We start from the raw sequence: 20,957 nt of genomic DNA on the forward strand, positions 1-20,957 counted from the left end.
AGGTCGCCATAAACCCGGAGGAGCATCCCAAAGTCCCCGCAGCTGCTCAGCCTGGACAGGACAAACACAATCCCGAAAAGAAATGGTTCGCCGAGTCCGGCTCGCTGGTGTCGAGACCCCACGGGAAGGGGGCTTCTCCCGTGAACCCCTTCGGCCCTGGGCGCGACAGCCCCCATCCAGCCCTTCCCCAGGATGGCAGCCCTTCTCAGCCAGGGTGGACGAGGACCCTCCCGAGGGAGGCGGGAGGGCAGCCCCCCCCCAAGCACAGGCCCACAGAAGCCCCGCGCCCCTCCTGTGTGCTCTGCGGGACCCAGGGCAGGACTGTCAGCCGAGGGCTACCCGCCCCCTCCGCAGCCAACAGGGGGTCAGAGCCTGGGGGTGAGGGACACAGACTCAGGGGGCAGGGCGGGGCTGCGGCCCAGGGCGAGCGAGAGTCAAGGAGAGGTTCCCCGGGAGACCCGTGGCCATGGTGACCGGATGTGACGTTCCCTGGCTTCCGCCTTGGAGGTCTGTGGACACCTAGGGCCTCACTCAGCGAGGCCGGATTCAGGGCAGCAGAGGGAGGGAGGCCAGGCCCAGCCAGGCGCCCAGGGAGCCCCAGGAGGGAGGACTCCGGGCCCAGGGCTTCCAGGTCTGCCCCTGCTGTCAGCCCTGAGGGACCCTGGGGGACGAGAAGTGGTCCGGCTGAGCCCCCGTCCCCCTCCTCAGAGGAGCCTGCTGGGGAGGGCCTCGGGGAAGGGAGCAGACTCAGGGGCAGAGGCGGGGCCAGGCTGTGCTGGGCGTCAAAGAAGGAGCAGAGGGCAGTGGAGGACCCCAGGTAGTCTCTCCTGATCCCTGCCCTCAGCCCTGGGAGTCCCCGGGTTTAGTGGCCTAAGGCAATCACCACAGACTTCCCCACGGGTTTCAGGGCCGTGAGGGCTCAGGTCCACAGAGGGAGATCCCAGGACCTACCAGGGCTCAAGGTGAGGGAGGACAGAGGTGACCCCACAGAAACAGGCCCCTGCTGTCAGTGCCAGGAGGCCCCGGGGCGCCATCACTAGATTGGCATTTCCCCCCTTCCGCATCCGGGTTTCAGAGAGACGGGGGACTGGGTCAGAGGAGCAGCGCCTGAGGGGGCAGAGCGGGACGCCCAGGGGCTGCTGGAGTCCCAGGGAGACGCCGAGGGAGGGCTGAAGACCCTGGACCCCAGGACAGAGAGGGACCCTGTGGCCCTGCGCTCGGGCTTGGGAGGCCCCAGAGAGGGCCACCTCAGGAGGCGTGTCCAGCCTTCTGCCTCCGGAGTCTTCGAGGGGGTGAGGACTGCGGATTCAGGTCAGCCGAGGGTGGGGTCCCCGGACCCCGTGGGCGGACTGAGCACACCCCCAGCCCAGGCATAGGCGACCCCAGCAGAAATCTGCCCCTGTGGTCAGTCCTGCGAGGCCAGGCAGGATGTCAGGAGGGGTGGCCCGTCCACTTCCTGCTCGGTGTCTCAGTGGCATGGTGGCCTTGGCCTGCAGGATGCTACTTCGGGTTAGCAGAAGGGAAGGGTCCAGGCCTGGCCAGGAGTAACTAGGAATACCTTGAGGACTCTGAGGGGACTTCCACCCCAGGCAGAGGGGGGCCCACTGAAATCGGCCCTGCCCCTGTCACCCTGAAGACCCCAGGCAGGGGTGGCGGCTGGTGGTGCAGCCCACTCACCTCTGCCTCGAGCTCTGCCAGATGAGGCCTTGTTCTGTGGGGCGACGGCGGGTCAGCAGAGGGAGCCACATCGGTCAGCAGAGGAAGGGGTCCCGGATCTGCCCGGACTCCAGACAAGGAGCCTTTGGGAGGAACGGAGGGCATGGAGGTTCCCCCCACCCCAGAAGAGAAGGAACCTCACAGAGGCCAGCTTCCCCTGTTCTCAGCCTGGGTGGCCCCAGGGCAGGGAGGGCTGGATGTGGCCTGCTCCGACTTCCGTCATATGGTTGTGGAAGGGGGATGTCAGGGAGGTGAGGTCTTGGTCTGAGGGGCACAACAGGTCAGCCGCGGGCGGAGTCCCAGGATCTGCCTGGTGTCAGGGTGAGGACCCTTCCTGAGGACTGAAGGTACCCCCCACCTCAGCAAAGAACGGACGGCACAGAGTCCGGCTGTCCCCTGTTCTCAGCCCTGGAAGGAACAGTCAGCGGTGGTCCCACATGGCACGCTCACTTATAGCCTGGGCGGGAAGGTGGGGGTCCTCAGGAGGAGAGGGCCTGGTCTAAGCGGGAGATGTCAGCTGTCCCAGGCGGCGGGCTGGGAGGAAGGGCAGGCCCCAGCAGGAGAAAAGACGAATAACCTACAGGAGGTCTGGGGGACCCACCCCAGGACACGGGGCTGGTCCCTGCTGCCACCTTTTGTGATGGCAGCAGGGGTGCGGGTGGGTGGGGGTGAATGTGCAGCCTCCTCCCGTTTCTCTCAGAGGCTCAGGGAGGTGAGGACCTTTGTCTGTGAGGACAACGTCAGGTCATCTGAGGAAGCACATCTGGTCAGCTGACACATTCCAGGAGTCAAGGACCCCGAGGGAGGAGTGAGTGTACCCCCATTGCCAGGACAAAGAGGGGGCCCACGGAAATCTGGCCTGGCCCTACTGTCAGCCCTGGCACCCCCCGACAGGGCCTGTCTGGCTGAGCCCCTCCTCATTTCCAAGTCGGTGGTCTGGGGAAGGGGGCAAGGGCCTTGGTCTGAGGGTCTGGACTCAGGTCAGCGGAGGCAGGATCCCAGGCCCTGGCCGGGGTCACGGTGAGGACTGAGGGGACCCCACACCCCAGGACGCATGCAGCCCAGGCAGCCCTACCCTGCTGTCTGCCATGGGGACACCCGGGATCGGTGGGTGGATTCAGTCCCCCTCACTTCCCCTTCCGGTGTCTTCGGGAAACCAGGCCTTGGCTGAAGGAGGGTGGCCCCAGGTCAACAGAGGGAGTTGACCCAGGCCATGCAGGGTGTCGAGATGAAGACTGAGCAGACCACTCGTTCCAGGACAGATGCAACACACAGAGTTTGGTCTCACTTCTCGTCTCTTGCTGCCTCCTGTTAGCCCCTGGTCAGGTGTGGCCAGATGTGGGGCCCCCTTACTTCCTTCTGCTCAGTCTCATGGGTGGGTGGTCTTGTTCTGAGAGGTTTGCCTTAGGCCAGCAGAGGGGTGGGGGTCCAGCCCAGCCAGGGGAAAGGTGAGGACCCTGAGTGAGCTCTGAGGGCACCGCGTACCCCAGAACAGTGGGGACCTCACAGAGTCCGGCCCACCCCTCCCATCAGCCCTGGTGGCCAGGGCTGTGCTTTCAGTTTGCACCCTGAGGTGCCCCATGTTTCCTCTTACAGGGGCTCCAGGAACCCAGTGGTGAAGGCTTGTGTCCTCAGGTCACAGAGCAGAAGAGGCCCAGGCAGTGCCAGAAATCAAGGCAAGGGACACACTCCGAATGTGTATCCAGGGGTTCCCCGACACCAGAACTGAGGAGACCCTGCAGAGCCCGAGCCCACCCACCCAGCCCCAGCCCACCACCAGCACCAGAACCTCAGGCTGTGCTGGGTGCTCCCTGGGGAGCCACCTCATTTCTTCCCTCAGATCCCTAGGGCACAGGCCACCCTGGACAACAGATCCCTGTGAAGCCGAGAGCACCCCTAAGAGGAGACCTGCAAGTCGCCTTTGTCCGAGCCACCAAGGGTGCGTTTCTCAGCTGAGGCCACTCATACTCCCTCTCTCCCGCAGGCTCCAAGGTCCCCATCAGTCACCTCCTGCCCATGCTCCTGCCGGGTGCCGGACACACATCGTCATGACTCTAGGTCGGATGGGTGAGCTCTGCAAGCGTGAGGAAGACCATCAGGACCCAAGAGAGGCCCAGGGCCTGGTGGATGCGCAGCTGTCCGGGGCTGAGGAGGAGGAGGCCATATCCCCCTCCTCCTCCCCCTCTGTCCCCTTCCTGAGCACCCTGGAGGAGGTGGCTGCTGCTGTAACCCGGAGTCCTGACCAGGGCTCTCAGAGTGCCTGGCCGTCCCCGACTGCCATGGCAGCTACTCCATGGAGCCAGTACGGAGACAATGGTTCCAGCAGCCAAGATGAGGAGGGACCAAACGCATGGGAGGACCCGGGAGACACTGACTCCTCGCTCCAAGACGCACTACGTTTGAAGGTCACTGACCTGGTGGGGTTCCTGTTGCTCAAGTATCGCACAAAGGAGCCCACCACAAAGGCGGAGATGCTGAATACGGTCCTCAGAGATTACCAGGACCACTTCCCTGTGATCTTCAGCGAAGCCTCTGAGTGCATGCAGCTCGTCTTTGGTGTTGATGTGAAGGAAGTGGACCCCAGCGACCACTCCTATGTTCTGGTCACCACACTGGGTCTCACCTACGATGGAATGCTGAGAGGTGAGCAGATCATGCCCAGGACTGGTCTCCTGGCAATGCTCCTGGGCGTCATCCTCCTGGAGGGCAACTGCCCCCCTGAGGAGGGCATCTGGGAAGCACTGAGTGTCATGGGGGTGCGTGCCGGGAGGGAGCACTTCATCTATGGGGAGCCCAGGGAGTTGCTCACCCACGTTTGGGTGCAGGAGCAGTACGTGGAGTACCGGCAGGTGCCCAGCAGCGATCCTGCATGCTACAAGTTCCTGTGGCATCCCAGGGCCCACGCTGAAACCAGCAAGATGAAAGTCCTGGAGTATTTGCTCAGGGTCAGTAGCAGGGATCCCAGTCCCTTCCTCCACCTGTGTGAAGAGGCTGTGAGTGATGAGGAAGAGGCGCCTGAGCCCGAGGGCAGCCAGGCACGGTCCAGGCCCACGTCCAGCAGCTTCTCCTGCTGGGCATGAAGTGAGGCCACTTCTTCACTGTGTGTTTCAACAGAGAGCAGTGAGTGTCCTAAGTAGTGGAGGGGCGAGGTGGGAGGACACGGTGGATAGCGTCTGTGGGTTCCTGTCCTCTGTGATGTATCCTGGAGATGGATCTTGGTTTCCATTAGGAATTTTTCAAATGTTGTTCCTTTTAATAGAAAGTTTAATTTGCTTCAGTGTCTGTGATGACATTGATCACATATGAATTTATACTTATCCAGTCCAAGAGTAAGAGTTTTGCCATTTTGTAAAAGTAATTAGGGCACCTTCCATCATAGTCTGTGATCTGAACTGGATGACATGGCACTGGAACAGGAATTTCTTGGAAATGTGAAAGAACTTAGCCGTCAAATTGATAAGGTGAAGAAATAAATGTAGAAGGTACTTAATTCTTGGCTTCTTAGCCCTTCTCGTCTGTCGTTCTATCAAACTAAAAGAAATATGTATACCCGGATTTGTTGGGTTGATTCGAGTAAGTCGGAGAAATTTAATCTGCATAAATAAGACCCCTGCTCACTGGCTTATTTCTTCCCCAGACTTTTGCTGAGCCTCTGCTCTCTGGAAGGCCCTGTGTCAGTTTCGGGGACAGCAGGATGGGGGGGGTACCCCCACACCCATAGAATGAGAGTCTGGGAGCGGCAGTCCCAGAAGAAAGGTGGTGAGGTGTCCCCTCCAGGACAAGTCAAAGAAGGTGGGAGGTGGTGCAGCCCCAGGGGAGCGCGCTCACGTGTAAACGCCCTGAGTCAGGGCAGTGTGGGGCTTCGGGAAACTGCGGTTCCTTCTGTGGGAGTTGGTTGTCATGAAGCTTGGTGGTGGCAATGGCCAGACTCACAGTGTGTCTTAGGGCTGAGGGGCAAGTCTGAACTGGAAAATTTCTCTGAAGACTTTCTTAGGGATCACGGGTAACCAGAGAGAAATCTCCTCCTGGGCAGGAAGGGAAGGTGTCCTGGGCTCTTGTCTCATTGCAGTTGAACACAGTGAAGAACATGGTGTTTGACAGCCATCCATCTGCATGGATTTCCCAAGAAATACGATCACATTCCTTTGAAGTGTTTCCCAGAAGTCAGTGGCCTGGCACTCCTCTCCCAGGCCTGGGAGAACCAGAGCCCACAGCATAAATTAGGTGTTAATCTTAATTGAGTTTAATTGGCCAATTGTAATCAAGGGCTAGATTTTGGTGGGGTGAAATGAATGGAAGTAGTGGTCTGGATGAAGAGCAGCTTGGAGGGAGGCAAGGAGTCGGTCCTTGACTCTGTTTCTAGGAGCTCTGTGTTCCATCCAGCTGGGAAGACTCCCCCACCCCCGAATTTTCACATATATCCTCTAGCTGGGAAGATCTACTGAGTTTCATTTGTGAAACATCCTTTTTGGCTGATTAGTTATTTCGTGTCCTGTTGAGCTGCATGTTCTCTAATACGACCTGGACAACAAACAAACAAAATCCCAGAGGAGAGAGTGGAAGGTCTGGGATCAAAACAATCCTAGAAATAAGTGCCAGTCCTCAAAGTTCCCATGTATACCAGGCACTGTGCCAGGTGTTTTCAAACATCCCATCTGTTCCTGCAGTCCTACAAGACAGGGCTCACCAACCCACTGCCTTCGCAGAGGAAGAGCCCGAGGGTCATAGCGCTTGGTAACTTTCCCAGGATCACATGGCTAGTAAGCGACAGACAGACTAGACCTGGGTCTGGATTCATCTAGAGCCCATGCTGTTGCCACTCATCCCAGCCTGCAGCCCACCTTCTGACTCCTCATTCATTTCTCTTCCCAGTTCTCCATGATGTCTCTCAGGTGACAAAATTAGGACCCTGAGGCCCAGGTAGTGAAAGCAGGCCTAAAGAAGGAAGGCAACAATGAGGATCAAATACAATTTGGGGATGGCCTGAGGTCTGTTGAGGGCTGCTTCCTCCGGGCGTCTCCATTTCTGTCCAGTCTCAGCACTTTTCCACATGACAGCACCCTTCTCCTGGTCTTCCCCCATGGGCCCTCCTGTCCAACTCTGGAACCTGGCTGGCTGACAGGGTCTTTGCTGCCGCCCTCCCTGAAGGTTGCACAGGACCTCCTGCCCTCCCCGTGACACAGAGCATTCCTACTCCCTGCAGGGGTCCCCGTGCCCTCCCATAGCTCACCCTCGATCCTGTCATAGAGCCACAGCTGCTTTCCTGAGAAAGGTTACTCTGGACTGTGACGTTTAGACAACTGGTCATCCCTCCCTGGGAGCGTTCGACACACTCGCTGTTTGCCAAATGGGCTGTGAGTAGAGTCTGATTGCACCTATAAACTACTAGGACCTGGCATACAACCCTGAAGTTACATAAGGATTTGTGAAGCCATCCTGGTCTTTGCAGTAGGACTTTAACGGGCTCCTTATTTGATGCTGGGAACTGAACACCTACACAGGTGAAAGAGCTGGTTTAGGTGGTCAGAAGTTAACGCCTCATCACAAGCGGTAGATGAGGAGCAATCATCCACTGAAGCTGAATTCCTACGAACCCTGGAATCCTCCTAGGAGGTGAGAAATGGTTCCCTGGTGGACACGTTAGGTCAAACTTACAAAGATAAAACAACCATTCTCCCACTGTGTCTTGTCTGGTACCTGCCCCTCAGGACAGTCCTGGCTTTCAGTGAGCCTGGGGGCACCTATGCCGCTGTTCAGGGAAGTTCAGTCATGTGGAGGGTAGACGAGACCCACAGGCTAAGATTTCACCCCTGCATCAGAAGGAAGCCTACTGAGATTATAGACTGACAAATAAAAATGGCAAGTAATAGGATATATTGGAATATATGAGGAAGCCATTTGGTGTAAACCTAATTCGGCCTGACTTTGTTTTTTTTTTTTTCCAAAAGGGCCTGACTGGCTGTTGAGCACCCATTGCATATCTGCTTAGACATTTCCTATGGCCAGAACAAAGGCCCTTGAGATAAAGGTGCAACTTCCCCCCACATTAGCATTTCCTTAGAGATAAGCATTTTTCCTTAGGCTTGGAACTGATTGCTGCACTCACCTTTGACCACCCAGCTCACCTGTGACCACTCAGCTGGAGACAACAGACTGCCACCCTGCTGTGTTCACTGAGACAGAAGGCCTACCTGCTGTTTCCATCAATCGCTGTGCCGACAGAGCAGTCTCGCGACTATTGTAAAAGGGACATTTCAATCCTATGTGAAACATCCTCTCTGGGGGTATATAACCAGTCTGTGCACCCCACTTCCTTGGTGCCCTTTCTTCCTTTGGGAAGAAAGGCCCCGGGTTATAATCCTCAGATTTAAGCTCAGAATAAACTCACCCAAATTTTCATTTATAGATTGGTTGTGGATTATTTTTGTCAACAAGACGGTATCGCAAAGGGAGTGCAGAAAAGTGCCATAGAGCGAAGAAGGCTAACCCTCCCTGCTGAGATTGACAGGATCCTCTTACAATGAGATGTGCTTCTGTATTTGAGAGCATCTGTTGCATAGTAGGCACTTAACACTTCAGAGAATTTCAAGGCAAACCTGACCTCAGAAACTCCTCCACACAATGAGTACGGTTGTCGTGATAACAAGTTATAATGGTTGCTTTGTATTGGGCACCTACTATGTAACAGGTCATGGGAGAGACTTCAGTGTTCATCCGTATCTTGTCTAGCTGCCTTTCCTGGACACAGGAGTCACTACATTGCCAGGCCACTTGTAGTTACGCAGGGTCATGTGACAACCCTTTGCCAGGGAGACCTGAGCAGAAGCATTGTTTGTCACATCCAGGCATTTGAGAGCCAGTATACCAGTTTCATTCTTTCTCTCTCTCAATTCGCCAGTAAACATGGTAACCCCGTGTTGAGATGGTGGAACCAAAAGATGGAAGCAGCCTGGATCCCTGGGTCACCTAGAGCAGAAGGCCCCTGGCAAACCACATCAGAATTTATGTGCACAACAAACACACTTTTCTTGCGTTAGCCTTTGAAATGTCAGGTTTGGTCTGTTGCCCCCACTAGCAGTAAGTTTAATTGACATAGCTACTTTTGCTGTTGTTAGATTTATAAAAATACTTTATAATATAAAGATTACTATATATTGCATATATTATATATTACATATATTGCATATATTCTTGTTGCAAAAAATTCTAAAATAGAACTAAATCACAATTCCACCCTTTACAAAATTCTTCCCAAATTCAGCCCCCTCCTCTGAGTTCGCCACCAATAATATATTGCTGTACGCTATTTCAAAGCTTATTCTAGGCTTTTTCATACGTAAATGTGCTATGAAATATGCGGCATTTTTAACGTACATAGGTAATGACATACATATTGATCTGTCACTTTCCTTGCCACTTAATAAGATGAATGCAGGATATTCCCATGACAGCACATATAGATATAGCTCACTTTTACAAAAAACACCAAATAACCCTATTCAAAAATGGGCAAAGGAGTTGACTAGACATTTCTCCAAAGAACATATACAGTTGGCCAATAAGCAAATGAAAAGATGCCCAACATCACTAATCATTAGGGAAATGCAAATCAAAACCACAATGAGGGGTGCCAGCCCCGTGGCCGAGTGGTTAAGTTTGCGCTCTGTGCTTCGGCAGCCCAGGGTTTCGCTGGCTCGGATCCTGGTCTAGGATCCTGGGCGCAGACATGGCACCACTCATCAGGCCACAGTGAGGTGGCATTCCATGTGCCACAGCTAGAAGGACCCACAACTAAAAAGTATACAACTATGTACTGGGGGGATTTGGGGAAGAAAAAGCAGAAAAAAAAAAGAAGATTGGCAAAAGTTGTTAGCTCAGATGCCAATCTTTAAAAAAAACAACAAAACCACAACGAGATACAATCTCACACCCATTCAGATGGCTACTGTCCCCCCCACAGCCCCAAATAAAAGCTCAGAAAATAACATCCATTGGGGAGGATGTTGAGAAATTAGAACCATTGTGCACGCTTGGTAGGAATGTAAGATGACACAGCTGCTGTGGGAAACAGTATGGCAGTTCCTCAAAAAATTAAAAATAGAATTTGCATGTGATCCAGCAATCCCATTTATGAGTATGTACCCCAAAGAATTGAAAGCTAAGTCTCAAGAAGATATTGGTACACCCATGTTCATAGCAGCATTATTCATAATAGCTAAAATGTGGGTATGACGTTGTGATTTTGAGAAAAATACATATTTGGCCACTCAGATGACCAACATATATTTCTCATATATATTTGTTCCTTGTCCAGCATTTCTGACTCACAGCTCCCAAATCCCTTCGGATTTTCTAAGTGTTGAGAGCAACAGAGGTAACTCTTTTTATGTTAATAAGCTGACTTTTGGACCCCACCCAAGGATGTGGGCTGATTGCCAGGAGAACCAAGCATATGATTAGAGAGTTGGAATTCTCAGTCCCACTCTCCCAACCCCTGAGAAGGGGAGAGGGCCTAGAGGTTGAATCAGTCACCAACAGCCAATGATTTAATCACTCATGACAATGTAATGAAGTCTCCATAAAAACCCAAGAGGACAGGGTTTGGAGAGCTTCCAGGTTGGTGAACACATAGAGGTTCGAGGACAGTGGTCTGCCCGGAGAGGGAGTGGAAGCTCTGTGCCGCTTCCTATGTACCTTGCCCTATGCAGCTCTACATTTAGCTGTGCCTGAATTATATCCTTTTATGATAAACCAGTGATCTAGTAAGTAACATGTTTCTCTGAGTTCTGTGAACCACTTTAGCAAATTAGTTTAACCTGAGGAAAGTGGCGTAGGAACCTCTGATTCCTAGCCAGTTGGTCAGAAGTACATAATAACCTGCATTTGCAATTGGCACCCTGAGTTGGAGGGGGTCATTGGAACCTCCAACCTATAGCCATTCAATGAGAAGCACAGGTAACAACCCAGGTTTACAACTGGCATCTAAGCGGCAGGTGGGGAAGTCTTATAGGACTTGAACCCTTAACCTGTGGAATCTGATGTTGTCTCCAGGTAGATAGTGTCAGAATTGAGTTGAATTCTTGGACACCCTTCTGGTGTCTGAGAATATCTTGTTGTATGTGTGAGAACCCCCCCCCCCACCACCCCATGTTGAAATTGAGAGTCAGGACACTAAAAGAATGGGAGCAATCCAAGTGTCTATCAACAGGTGACTGGATAAGCAAAATGTGGTATAAACAGACAGTGGAATATTATTCAGCCTTAAAAAGGAAGGAAATCCTGACATATTCTGGTGAAAATTAATATACAGAAATCTTATTTTAAATGGAGTCAGGGGGCCAGAGAAGAGATCTGTCATGCACGAGCCTCTCAGTGCACACTACAGACCCCAACAGGAAGAGACATACCTTGCATCTCCCAAAGGGAGTGATATAGTTTACTACCCCAGCAGAAGGAAGGGAGGAAGGAATTCCTCCTTGTCTAGCAACAGTTCAGCCAATGAGAGACGGCCATAACTCACCAATGAAAACTCACTAGACTTCGAACTTCCAAGTTTCTCCAATGGACTCTTTGTATATAACAGCCCCACCCAACTTCATAAGAGAATGTTTTCCTCCTTTGTTTCTCTGGACATGCCTGTGGTTTGCCACAGACCACATGTCACCGATTGCAGTTCCTTGTTGTTCCCGAATGAATCCATTTTTCTGGTAAAATAACTGGTTGTTTGTTTTAGGTCAACATGCTACAACACAGATGAGACTTGAGGACATGGTGCTAAGTAAAATAAGCGAGACACGAAAAGGCAAATGCTGTATGATTCCACTTACACAAGGTACTTGGAGTAGTCAAAGTCATAGAGACAGAAAGTAGGATGATAGGTGCCAGGGTTTGGGAAAAGGTGGAATGAGGAGTTATTGTTTAATGGGTATAGTTTCGGTATTGCAAGATGAAAAGAATTCTGAAGATGGATGATGGTGATGGTTGTACAACAATAAGAAGTGGTATGTGCATTTAAAACTGGTTAGGATGATAAATTTTATGTTATGTTTATTTTACCGCAATAAAAAAATATATCTTATTAAAAAAAGACACTAGATGAACAGAAATGAAGAATGCCTTTGATGGGCTCATGAATAGATTGGACCCAGCTGAGGATAGAATGAGCGAGCTTGAAGAAACATCAACAGAAACTTCCAAAACTGAAATGTAAAGAGAACAAAGGCTGAAAAAGAAATGTGGGACAAGTGCAAAAGGTGAAACATATGCAGTAGTGGAATGCCAGAAGGGGAAGAAAGAGAGAAAGGAACAGAAGAAATATTTGAAGTGATAATGGCTGAGAACAATCCCAAATTAGTGATAGACATCAAATCACAGATTCAGGAAGCTTAGAGAACACCAAGTAGGATAAAAAACCAAAAAAAAAAGAAATCTATATCCAGACATATCACATTCGAACTGCAGAAAATCAAAGAGAAAGAAAACTTGAAAGAAGCCAGAGGGAACCCAAAGTGTGAGAGGAATCCCTTCTGTTATTTCTCTTGTCAACTTAAAAAGCCAATTTGCCTGTTATTTTATCTCAAAATGAGTTTATTCAGGAATGGCCAAAAGAATTGCAATTTGGGATGTGCATGCTATAGCAAACCACAGGCAAATCTGGAAAAGAAAAGGGGGGGAGGTGCTTTTGTAGAGAAAAAGGGGAAGTAGGGAGAGGCTGTTCTAAAGGAAAATCCTTCGGTGGAAGTAACAGTTCAGGGCAGCATAGCTTCTCATTGGCTGAGCTGTGGCATTTCTCATTGGCTGGGCTGTTGCTGGATGAGGAGAGAAATCTTCCTTCAGTAGTAAAGTAGTTTTACTTCCTGTCCAAGGTGCAGGAATCCACCTCTTCCTTTTTGGTGTCATTGAGGACATATGATAGGACCTTACAGCTCCCCCTACAGGCCTTCCTGACTCCAATTCAATTTAGTTAAGGTTTCTTTTATTAATTTCCATACTCTCTCTCTCTGTTCCTGCCACTTGGCCAGCAAGTCAGACCCATTGAAGGGAAGTGCACAGTACTGTCAGGAGATTAGAGACCCATCTCCTAGCTAGAGGACCACAAGGGCGTCCCCTGGGAGCCAGAGAGTGTGGCGAAGGAGTTTTGTTCCCAACAGTTTTAGCTGTCCATGACCAGTGTCGATGACGTGTGGTGCAGCTGTTCTGAGCGGAAAGTGCCAGAGCTGGCCCCACCCCGGGCTGTGTCATACTCAGTGCTGTCAGGTGTGCTCCCAGGCTCAGCAGTCGTTTGGATTCCATCACTTGCAGCAGCTTGCAAAGGCAGCATGGTGAGTTTTCCTTCAGGAGGAGGCCAAAGCTTCCAGGAGCAGTTCTGGAAAACCAAGATCAAAAAGCTCTCCCCTGCACCACATATCCCTCAGTGTCGGGATTTGTTTTTCCTCCATCATTACAAAATCAGCCTGTCCCACACAGTGATCAAATTTACATTGTTTCCATCATCCCCTCTTCTCCCCCAGATCCTTTTGTCTGGAAGGATTGTATGCAAGAGGGTCAAAGGCATTTTCACAGACAAACATTGTCATACAAGTGAGCCAGAAAGACATGTCATATTCAGGGTGTGGTCAGGATGAAATCCTAACATTTCAATGATTTTCAAAACGGATTTACATAACCCTTTTCATCCTGATTGCTTATCCAGTGAGGGGTGGAGAAGAGGGCAAGGCCTTTCTGGGGACAGCTCCCTTAACACTCACACTGCCTGGTGCATGCACCAGGAGAAAGGTGAGGGAAACAGCCAGGCAGTCAGTCCTTGCTGCAAACTGCGACCAACCTGTCTAGTCAAAGGCAGAGGAATGTCCTGAGAGGGGGTCTGAGTGGAATCTGTCTGGTGTGCATGGAGGGCTCCCAGTCCACATGATGGGCCTGCCCCCAATGTACAACTTGCACAGGCATCCCAAGTTAGGAGTGCAATCATCCACCTCGGAAATGCAGTGCCCACGAGCAGCTCCATCTCACTTGGTCCCATTTGATATCAAGCCCTTTGTTGCGGGCATCTGCAAAAGACCCAGATGGTGCAAGACAGCACTCAAGAAGCTTTGACAGATTCAGGCCCCACAGAGGGGCGTCCCAAATCCACAACAGTCCCAGAGTCCAAGACCTGTTCGTTGAGCTTGGCCCGCTTTCCGTCCAGCACAGTTCATGCTGAGGCTCAAAGAGGCCATCGTGGGCAGTTTTAGGTTTTAGTTTAGAGTTAAAGTTGGTCAATTAGGATTTGTCAGTTTGAGGTCCAAAAGAAAATCAGTGGCTTTTCTGCAGCAGCAGGAAAGCCGAGACGCTGCAAGGCCAGGCCACGAAGGTCCAGGTCCAAGTGACAAGCTGTCCTAAGCCCTTTCTGCCTTGTCAGCCTTAGAGTCCCTCCCAATTGACGCCTGAAAAACACACACCTCAGGTCAGATGATCATCAGCCTCTAAGGGTCAGACACGTGATTTCACAAGAGCTCATTAGCCAACTGTAGGGGTTTTGAGGGATTGGGGGCTGACCCAGGAAGAAGAGATGACCAGGAGAGGCAGCAACACAACACCAGATTTACAGGATGGTGCCTCAACAGGGTTGCATTAGAGGGGAGTCCCTCACAGCATGAGATCATCCTGGGGTTTATGGGTCAGGAGGGCACTATCAGAAGGGGAGCGCTATGGTCTCAATGTTTGTGTCACCTCAAATGCATATGTTGAAACCCTAACCCCCAAAGATGATGGTGTTACGAGGCAGGGCCTTTGGGAGGTGCTTAAATCATGAGGGTAGAGCCCCCATGGATGGGAGTCACCTTATATAAGAGGTTCCAGAGAGATTCCCAGCCCTTTCCACCATGTGAGGACACAGCGAGAAGGTGGCAGCTAGGGACCAGGAGGAGGGCCCTCACCCCACCATGCTGGCGCCTTGATCTTGGACTTCCAGCCTCCAGAACGGTGAGAAATAAATTTGCGTTGTTTCTAAGCCACCCAGTCTGTGGTATTTTGTTACAGCAGCAGGACCGGGCTAAGGGGGGAAGGCAAGGGAGCTGTTAGGAGAGAGGCATCAGAGAGGCGGCCCACATGTCAAAACAATGTCACTCAGCAGCTCGGGGAGTGGCCTTGGGTCTTAGGACCACAAGGCTGTATCTTATCTATTCTTAGCAGATGTGTGTTGAGGTTTGGCAGGTTCTAAAGGGCCAAAAATCCACTAGTATGAGCACCGTGTGAAATAACTGCACATGTGAAAATTTGGGTTGGGGGCTGGCAGGTTTTTAAGCCAACAGGACGCAGATTGCTGTCAAGAAATATACAACCTAGGGGCCCATACACACAGGTCATCCATCCTTGGATCATTTGTATAACATGATCTGAACACTGCTTTTTAAAGCTCTACAAGTCTATCTCTATCTTGAGACGGCCTCTCTGTCCCAAGTTGTCTTCCTATTTCCAGGGGCTCCAATAAGCAAAAATCATCAGGAGACTTGTTCTGTTTCCAATCCTCAAAGAGTTTACACCAGAGAGAGAGACTGATTGAGACTGACTTTAACACCACAATTCCTACCGGGATAACGTCCCTAAAGGAGAGTAAGGCTCGTGGAAATCCCTAGAATCCAGGCCTCCCTGTCTAAGGCAAGAAGGGGAGGCCGACTGCTAACAAGGCTTGCACATGGATCCTTTAGAAAGGCACATTTCAGCCAGTGGTCCCCGTGCCATTTTTAGCCTCTAAGGACGCGTTCCCTGGTGTGCCCTTAGCCCTGGACCACTACAGAATGAGACGTGACCAGACAACAAAGACTCTCCTTTGGTGCTTGTCCTGCAGTGTGCCAGTGGCTTCACGGCAGAAAGAAGGGCCCCCTCTGGGGGTGAGGCTGTGGGCCCCATTCCAGCTCTACTTCTTCCTCAGGGTGGAAGCTGGGCCTGTGATTCCATCTGCCAAGCCTAGGCTGGGCCTTTCCTGGTACCTGCCAGGGACTGTGCTGAAGAGCAAATGGCACAGACCCTCAGAGCACTCGCACAGGCACTGTGACGCAGGAGGTTGCGTCCTCCACGACTGCTCCTATCATTACTGTTACAATGCAGAGCTGTGTTCAAGGACACTAAACCCCACCCAGCTCCTGGTGACACAGAACTTCCTTCATTCCAACATGCATACTGGGGACCGGGTTCACATGATGGTCTCTGCCATGTTCATGCTCAAGGTCCTCCTTCCTAGTCCGGAGGAGGAGACCGATGCACCGAACATCACAGTGGGGCAGGGGCACTATGACTGGGACTGGACATGGCAGCTGGGCTGTGGGAACCCCAGGGAAGGAGCTGTGAGGGGGACCTGGGATAGGAGAAAGGCCTTACTGAGGAGGTCTTGGAGTGGGACCCCGACATGCTGAGGGGCCTCTGGACAGAGAAGAGCATTGCCAGAGAGGGAGTAGCAGGAGGACCCTTCCTGACAGGAGCTCCCAGTATGTCAAACAATAGCACCAGGGGCCCAGTGGGGCTGGAGCTCAGAAGATGGTGAGTGAAAGCGGCTGGAGGGCCTCTGGGCTGGCAGAAGCCTGAGTAGGTAAGAGGAACGCAGTGGCCGGGAGACTGGAAAGGGCATGCCTTGGATGTCATGAGGGCCTGTGTCTGAGCCATGGCTGAGAGAGACACCTCAAGTGTGAGGTAGACCAATTGCAGGGGTACGGCTGGTGCCCAGGAGGGAGGGAGATCAGTAAAGAGGCAGCACCCTCAAGGACCTCCTGAGCGATGAGGGCTGGAAAGAGAGGAAGGCAAAAAGGCCACACAGCCAGGCTTGCCCCTTGGTGGCCCCAGGCCTTGGGCCCCATAGCCCAGAGCTAGGCACTTCCTCCCTGGCTGCAGGCTGAGCAGAACCTGCAGTGAGTCCAGACTGAAATCACTTTCCCTCTGGGGTGGCTGTCCTCAGCGCTCAATCAGCCATGCTGTGCTACAGCCACTTGACTCTGGGGGTTTGGTCCATAATGCAGTGACACCTATGGGTCATCTCTGGGGCCTCTGGAGCACTGAAGAGCCAACCAGTCATTTCTCTCAAAGGGTCTTGAGCATGGTTGGTACCTAATAAAGACTGTCGGACTGGCGGCCACAGGGCCAAGTATTGAAATTCTGGGACTGAGAAGACTTTGTCAAGGGAAGCCATTTCCATAATGCCTTTCGTCAACTAGGCTGAAGTCAGCACCATGGGTATTTCATTTTCAGAGGACAAGATGAGCCTCATGTCCTAGATTCTTAACCCCAATGGAAATTCGGTGTCTCTTGAAACAAAGGACTTGAGCTAACGGTCCTACGGAAGACTTAGGACATACGAGTGTCTAAATCATATCAAGTAAATACTGGTTCTCTGCAGGATGCCAGACTTTGGTTTCCCAAGACATTTTCTCTTCTCCAACCAAACAGTCCAATCCCTTTGTATAGGTCATCAGCTGAGTTCATGAGCTAGCACAGGCCACAAGGAAATTTCATTCTCAGTCTTTACAGAACTCACTGAGGCAAAAATACTCTGGTGTGCAACTGAAGGGAGATGGCTGTTCATCCAAAGACTCTAGGAGCCCCCTTCTGAGAAGCCACCAATGGCTTCCATTAAAATTTTTAGCTTCTGAGGGCATGCCCCTACAGGATAAATGGACTTCTTCAATGAATGCTTTGGAAACCTGTTTAGAACCACAAAGACCACATATCAAGCCCAAATGTTGACCTGGGGGCTCCATTAAGGATTGCAGTCCCCAGACTGAAAGGCATCTTGGGAGATTCTCTTTCCAACCCTCTTTGCACTCCCCTTTTAGAAACAAAGGACTGACCCTCAGAGAGGGCAAATGACCCTACTCAGTGGCAGCGAGGACAAACACCTAGGATCCTTGAAGACAGGGCCTTCCTATGGTACCACTCTATCTCTAGATGCAGAGTGAATATTAAGGACAAATTTGTCCACAACATCTAGAGAACACTTATCACCAAAATCCCTGTCCTATCCTCTCCTGTGTGATGAGGATGACTTTCATTTGGGTTTTGTCCCATTCCACACCCAGACTCTCATCTATTTTCAAATACACAGTGATGAGTATCTTCACATTGGTTTCCTTACTCACGTCTAGCTAAACGAGTAGGAATTTTCCTTGGGAGTGAGTCTGTGTAAAGGAGGCCCTTTGAAAAGTATCTAACTCAAGAGCATACAAAATTATTCAATGGACCTACCATCCAGGTAATGGCAGGGGAGGAACACACAGGTCAGGGGTGGAGGTGGACTTCAGGCAAGGAGAGCATGGCTGGCTCAGGGGAATGAGTCAGTGAAATGCTTTGTCTCAACAGAACAGAATAGATGCTGAAACCCCCAAATGAAGGAATTAAAAGGGGAAGTACTAGAGGAGATCCAATTTGGAAGTGAGAGGCCAGAAATCTGGCAGAGCAGAAGCCAAACCACTCTAAAGCAGAAAGGAAATAGGGCTTTAGAGGAAGCCTCCAGGGAGGCTGTATCCGAGAAGCTGGGTAAGGTGATTTGAAAAGGGCACATGCAGGTGTTCCCAAAGTGAGCTCATCCAGGGCAACCAGAAGAGTTTCTATGGCGAAGAAATGGAAACTAAAGACAATCCTACTGTGATTTGGAGAGGGATGAGATTTGGGGGCAAGTAGAGTTCAAGAGGAGACTCCCTCCCAAGCACAGTGGAGGATGTGGCCATCCACCGTCACGCCGGTGCTGTGGGTAACACTGTCTGAGGTGCTTTGGGTGACACTGAGGTTGAGGATCATCAGAAGCACTCCCACTGTGCTCCAGCACAGCACTACTCTGGGGACAACTTGACCCAGGGGCAAGACTCCTTGTTTGTGTCCATCTGAGCAGGACCAACCAACCAGCAGGAGCAGCAGGAAGAGACCAAAGCAAGAAGTGGGGTCGAGAGGAAGAAAGAGGGGGCTATCAACCCAGACTAGGCAAATAAGCCTGCTAGGGACCACCGTCTACTGGGAAGCACAGTCCCCCAAGGGTCCATCTGACCCGCCTGGTCTTGGTGGGAGCCAAGCTAGGACTAACCAGGGCCAGGCCCTTGAGCACACCAGAGAGGTCAGCAACAGGTCCCCCAACCCGTCTTTAGGGGTGGGAGTGGAGATAGGATCATGCTTTCTCAACCCATCCAGGGCCCAGCCCCATGAAACAATGTGCCTGGTGACTGACCGGAGTCTTTTCTGGGAACTTGAACCAGAAGTTTCTCTCCTTTTAGAAAAGAGAGAAGCTGGGACACTGCATCCCTCCCCTCCCCCACACTTGGCCAGGGCTCCTGCTCCAGACCAGCTGTGAGCCACCCTTGTGACATCATGTGACAACTAAAGAGAACGATGACTTAAGCACCCGGTTGCCCCACTATAGAGACTCTAGAATTTTGTGGACAGTATTTACTGGGCATCCCCACCCTGACCAAAGGCATTTCTGATCTGAGAGTTCAGTGATTTGGTCTCGGACAGAAAATGCTCCTGACCTAGACTAGCTCCATGGCTAGTCAGAGTACCGACCAGATAGATGAAGTCAAGCAGGCCCCATCAGGTGACGGAGAGCCAGCAACAGAGGTCCCATCTAATTCATCCCTGGATCCAAATCTGGATTCAAGGGAGATTTTGGAGACCCACAGTGACCAAGCCATAAGCCAAGATCCAGGCCCCCAAGACAACCCGCGACCACAGGATCCAAACCAAGGCACCGTCCACGTGGAAGAAAACCACCACCTTCTCGGGCTCTCCTTCCCAAGAAAGCTTTGGATGGTAGCTGAGGACGACGCCTTCACGTCTGTGCGCTGGAATGACGAGGGAGACACCGTGATCATTGAAGAGGATCTTTTCCAGAGGGAGATTCTTCACCAGAGAGGCCCAGGGAGAATTTTTGAAACAGACAGCTTGAAGAGTTTTATCCGCCAACTGAATCTCTACGGCTTCAGCAAAATTCGTCCAAACGACCCTTCGCTTCACTCTTCATTCTCAGGGAACAAGAGAATCATGGTAAAGTAGAGCGTCCTTCTGTTTCCCATGTTCTCCGTCCCTCGAACATCTTCCTAGTAGACCAAGATGAATGATGCACTGAAAGGGCTTAATTTCTGAGGATAACTTTTTTTCACCTGAGACTTTACTTATGGAAAGATGAGAAGGTATAGTTGTTCCTATGAAACGACAACCCCCTCAGAGGTAATCTGCAGGTGTGACAAAAGACTCTGAGAGGTTACTTAATGTCAAGGAGATAGATGCACCTTAACCTAGGTATTACGTATGTTGAGTGAGCTCAGGCTCCAGGGCAAAATGAAACTTGCCAGCAAGTTAAAAAGATCTTTTCTCCCCAGGAAAACAAGACCATTCTGATTGGGGGGGGGGGTGGTGTGAATATTTGCTCCCAGGATGACTAACAGGATTGATTTCATTTCAGATGTACCGTAACTCCAAATTTCAGAAAGACAAGCCTCTGCTCATCGAGAACATTCGGAGAAGAGGCGACCTGAGAATTATCGCTCAGCCTGGGACCAGCACAACAACTCCAAAGAGAAAGAAGCAGGTAGCAGCTACGAGGCGCTCCCCACGAATCCGTCACAATGAACCCACCAAAGCAGCTGACGAAATGGCCCAGAAGGAAGCCCCTAAAGCTCAGGGAACCAGTGGCAATTGGTGGTTCTTGTGTTCTGATATCTGTTCTGTGAGATGTGCCCTGGAAAATGGTCGCCGAAGTGAGCCAGGCAGCCCAAGTGGGGAGGGCACGTCCAGGAATAGTATGTTTGTGCCCCTGGCTACTGCTGGAAGGGAGGGCGCAGGGGAACCACCCACCAGCCCCCCACATTACCCAGATCATGATTCGGTGATGTCCTTATACAACACCTGTTATTCCATCCTGCTGGCTGCCCTTTCAGTGATGTCCTCAAATGAGGCCCCTGACGAGGACGAGGAGCACAAGGGCTCCTCAGATTACAAATGTGTACTTTGTGAGCACTGCAAGGACAATCCAGGTCCCTAAGCTCACAGATGACCAGTGACAGATAAAAACGACTGTTTATAACCATGATGCAAAATTCTGAGAGAGTAAATAAAGAATCTAATGAGAATTGTAACCCGGTGTTCTTTCTAACTTGTGATACTACACACACCTCCTCAGATAAGCCTGAGGAGGCTGGAAATCCTGGTCCCAAACAGGCTTTGGTCCCCACTGTCCTCTCATTTAAAGAACCAGCGTTTTCACACATTCAGCCAAGGACTTGGCTAGG

General features: G+C 51.5%; 2 protein-coding genes across 5 annotated transcripts; both read left to right on the plus strand.

The window, feature by feature from the left end:
* The first annotated feature begins 484 nt into the window (after nt 1–484).
* Nucleotides 485–5,206, plus strand: LOC103546149 (melanoma-associated antigen 8-like). 4 transcript variants are annotated; one of them, XM_070603879.1, is made up of 5 exons: nt 485–817; nt 1,699–2,524; nt 2,877–3,042; nt 3,313–3,392; nt 3,701–5,206. In XM_070603879.1, exon 5 carries the CDS (start codon nt 3,765–3,767, stop codon nt 4,794–4,796), a length of 1,032 nt encoding a protein of 343 aa, XP_070459980.1. In that variant the 5' UTR covers nt 485–817; nt 1,699–2,524; nt 2,877–3,042; nt 3,313–3,392; nt 3,701–3,764; the 3' UTR covers nt 4,797–5,206. The 4 variants fall into 4 exon arrangements, with proteins under 4 accessions (XP_070459980.1, XP_070459978.1, XP_070459981.1 ...); XM_070603877.1 differs by having other exon boundaries at nt 499–817; nt 2,417–2,524; XM_070603880.1 differs by lacking the exon at nt 485–817 and having other exon boundaries at nt 2,974–3,042.
* Nucleotides 5,207–19,088: 13,882 nt separating this feature from the next.
* On the plus strand, nt 19,089–20,804 carry HSFX4 (heat shock transcription factor family, X-linked member 4). The gene is made up of 2 exons (XM_070604268.1): nt 19,089–19,713; nt 20,132–20,804. Exons 1-2 carry the CDS (start codon nt 19,213–19,215, stop codon nt 20,708–20,710), a joined length of 1,080 nt encoding a protein of 359 aa, XP_070460369.1. The 5' UTR covers nt 19,089–19,212; the 3' UTR covers nt 20,711–20,804.
* The last annotated feature ends 153 nt before the right edge of the window (nt 20,805–20,957 follow it).

This window comes from Equus przewalskii, chromosome X (genome assembly GCF_037783145.1).
Source record: "Equus przewalskii isolate Varuska chromosome X, EquPr2, whole genome shotgun sequence".
Taxonomy (NCBI): domain Eukaryota; kingdom Metazoa; phylum Chordata; class Mammalia; order Perissodactyla; family Equidae; genus Equus; species Equus przewalskii.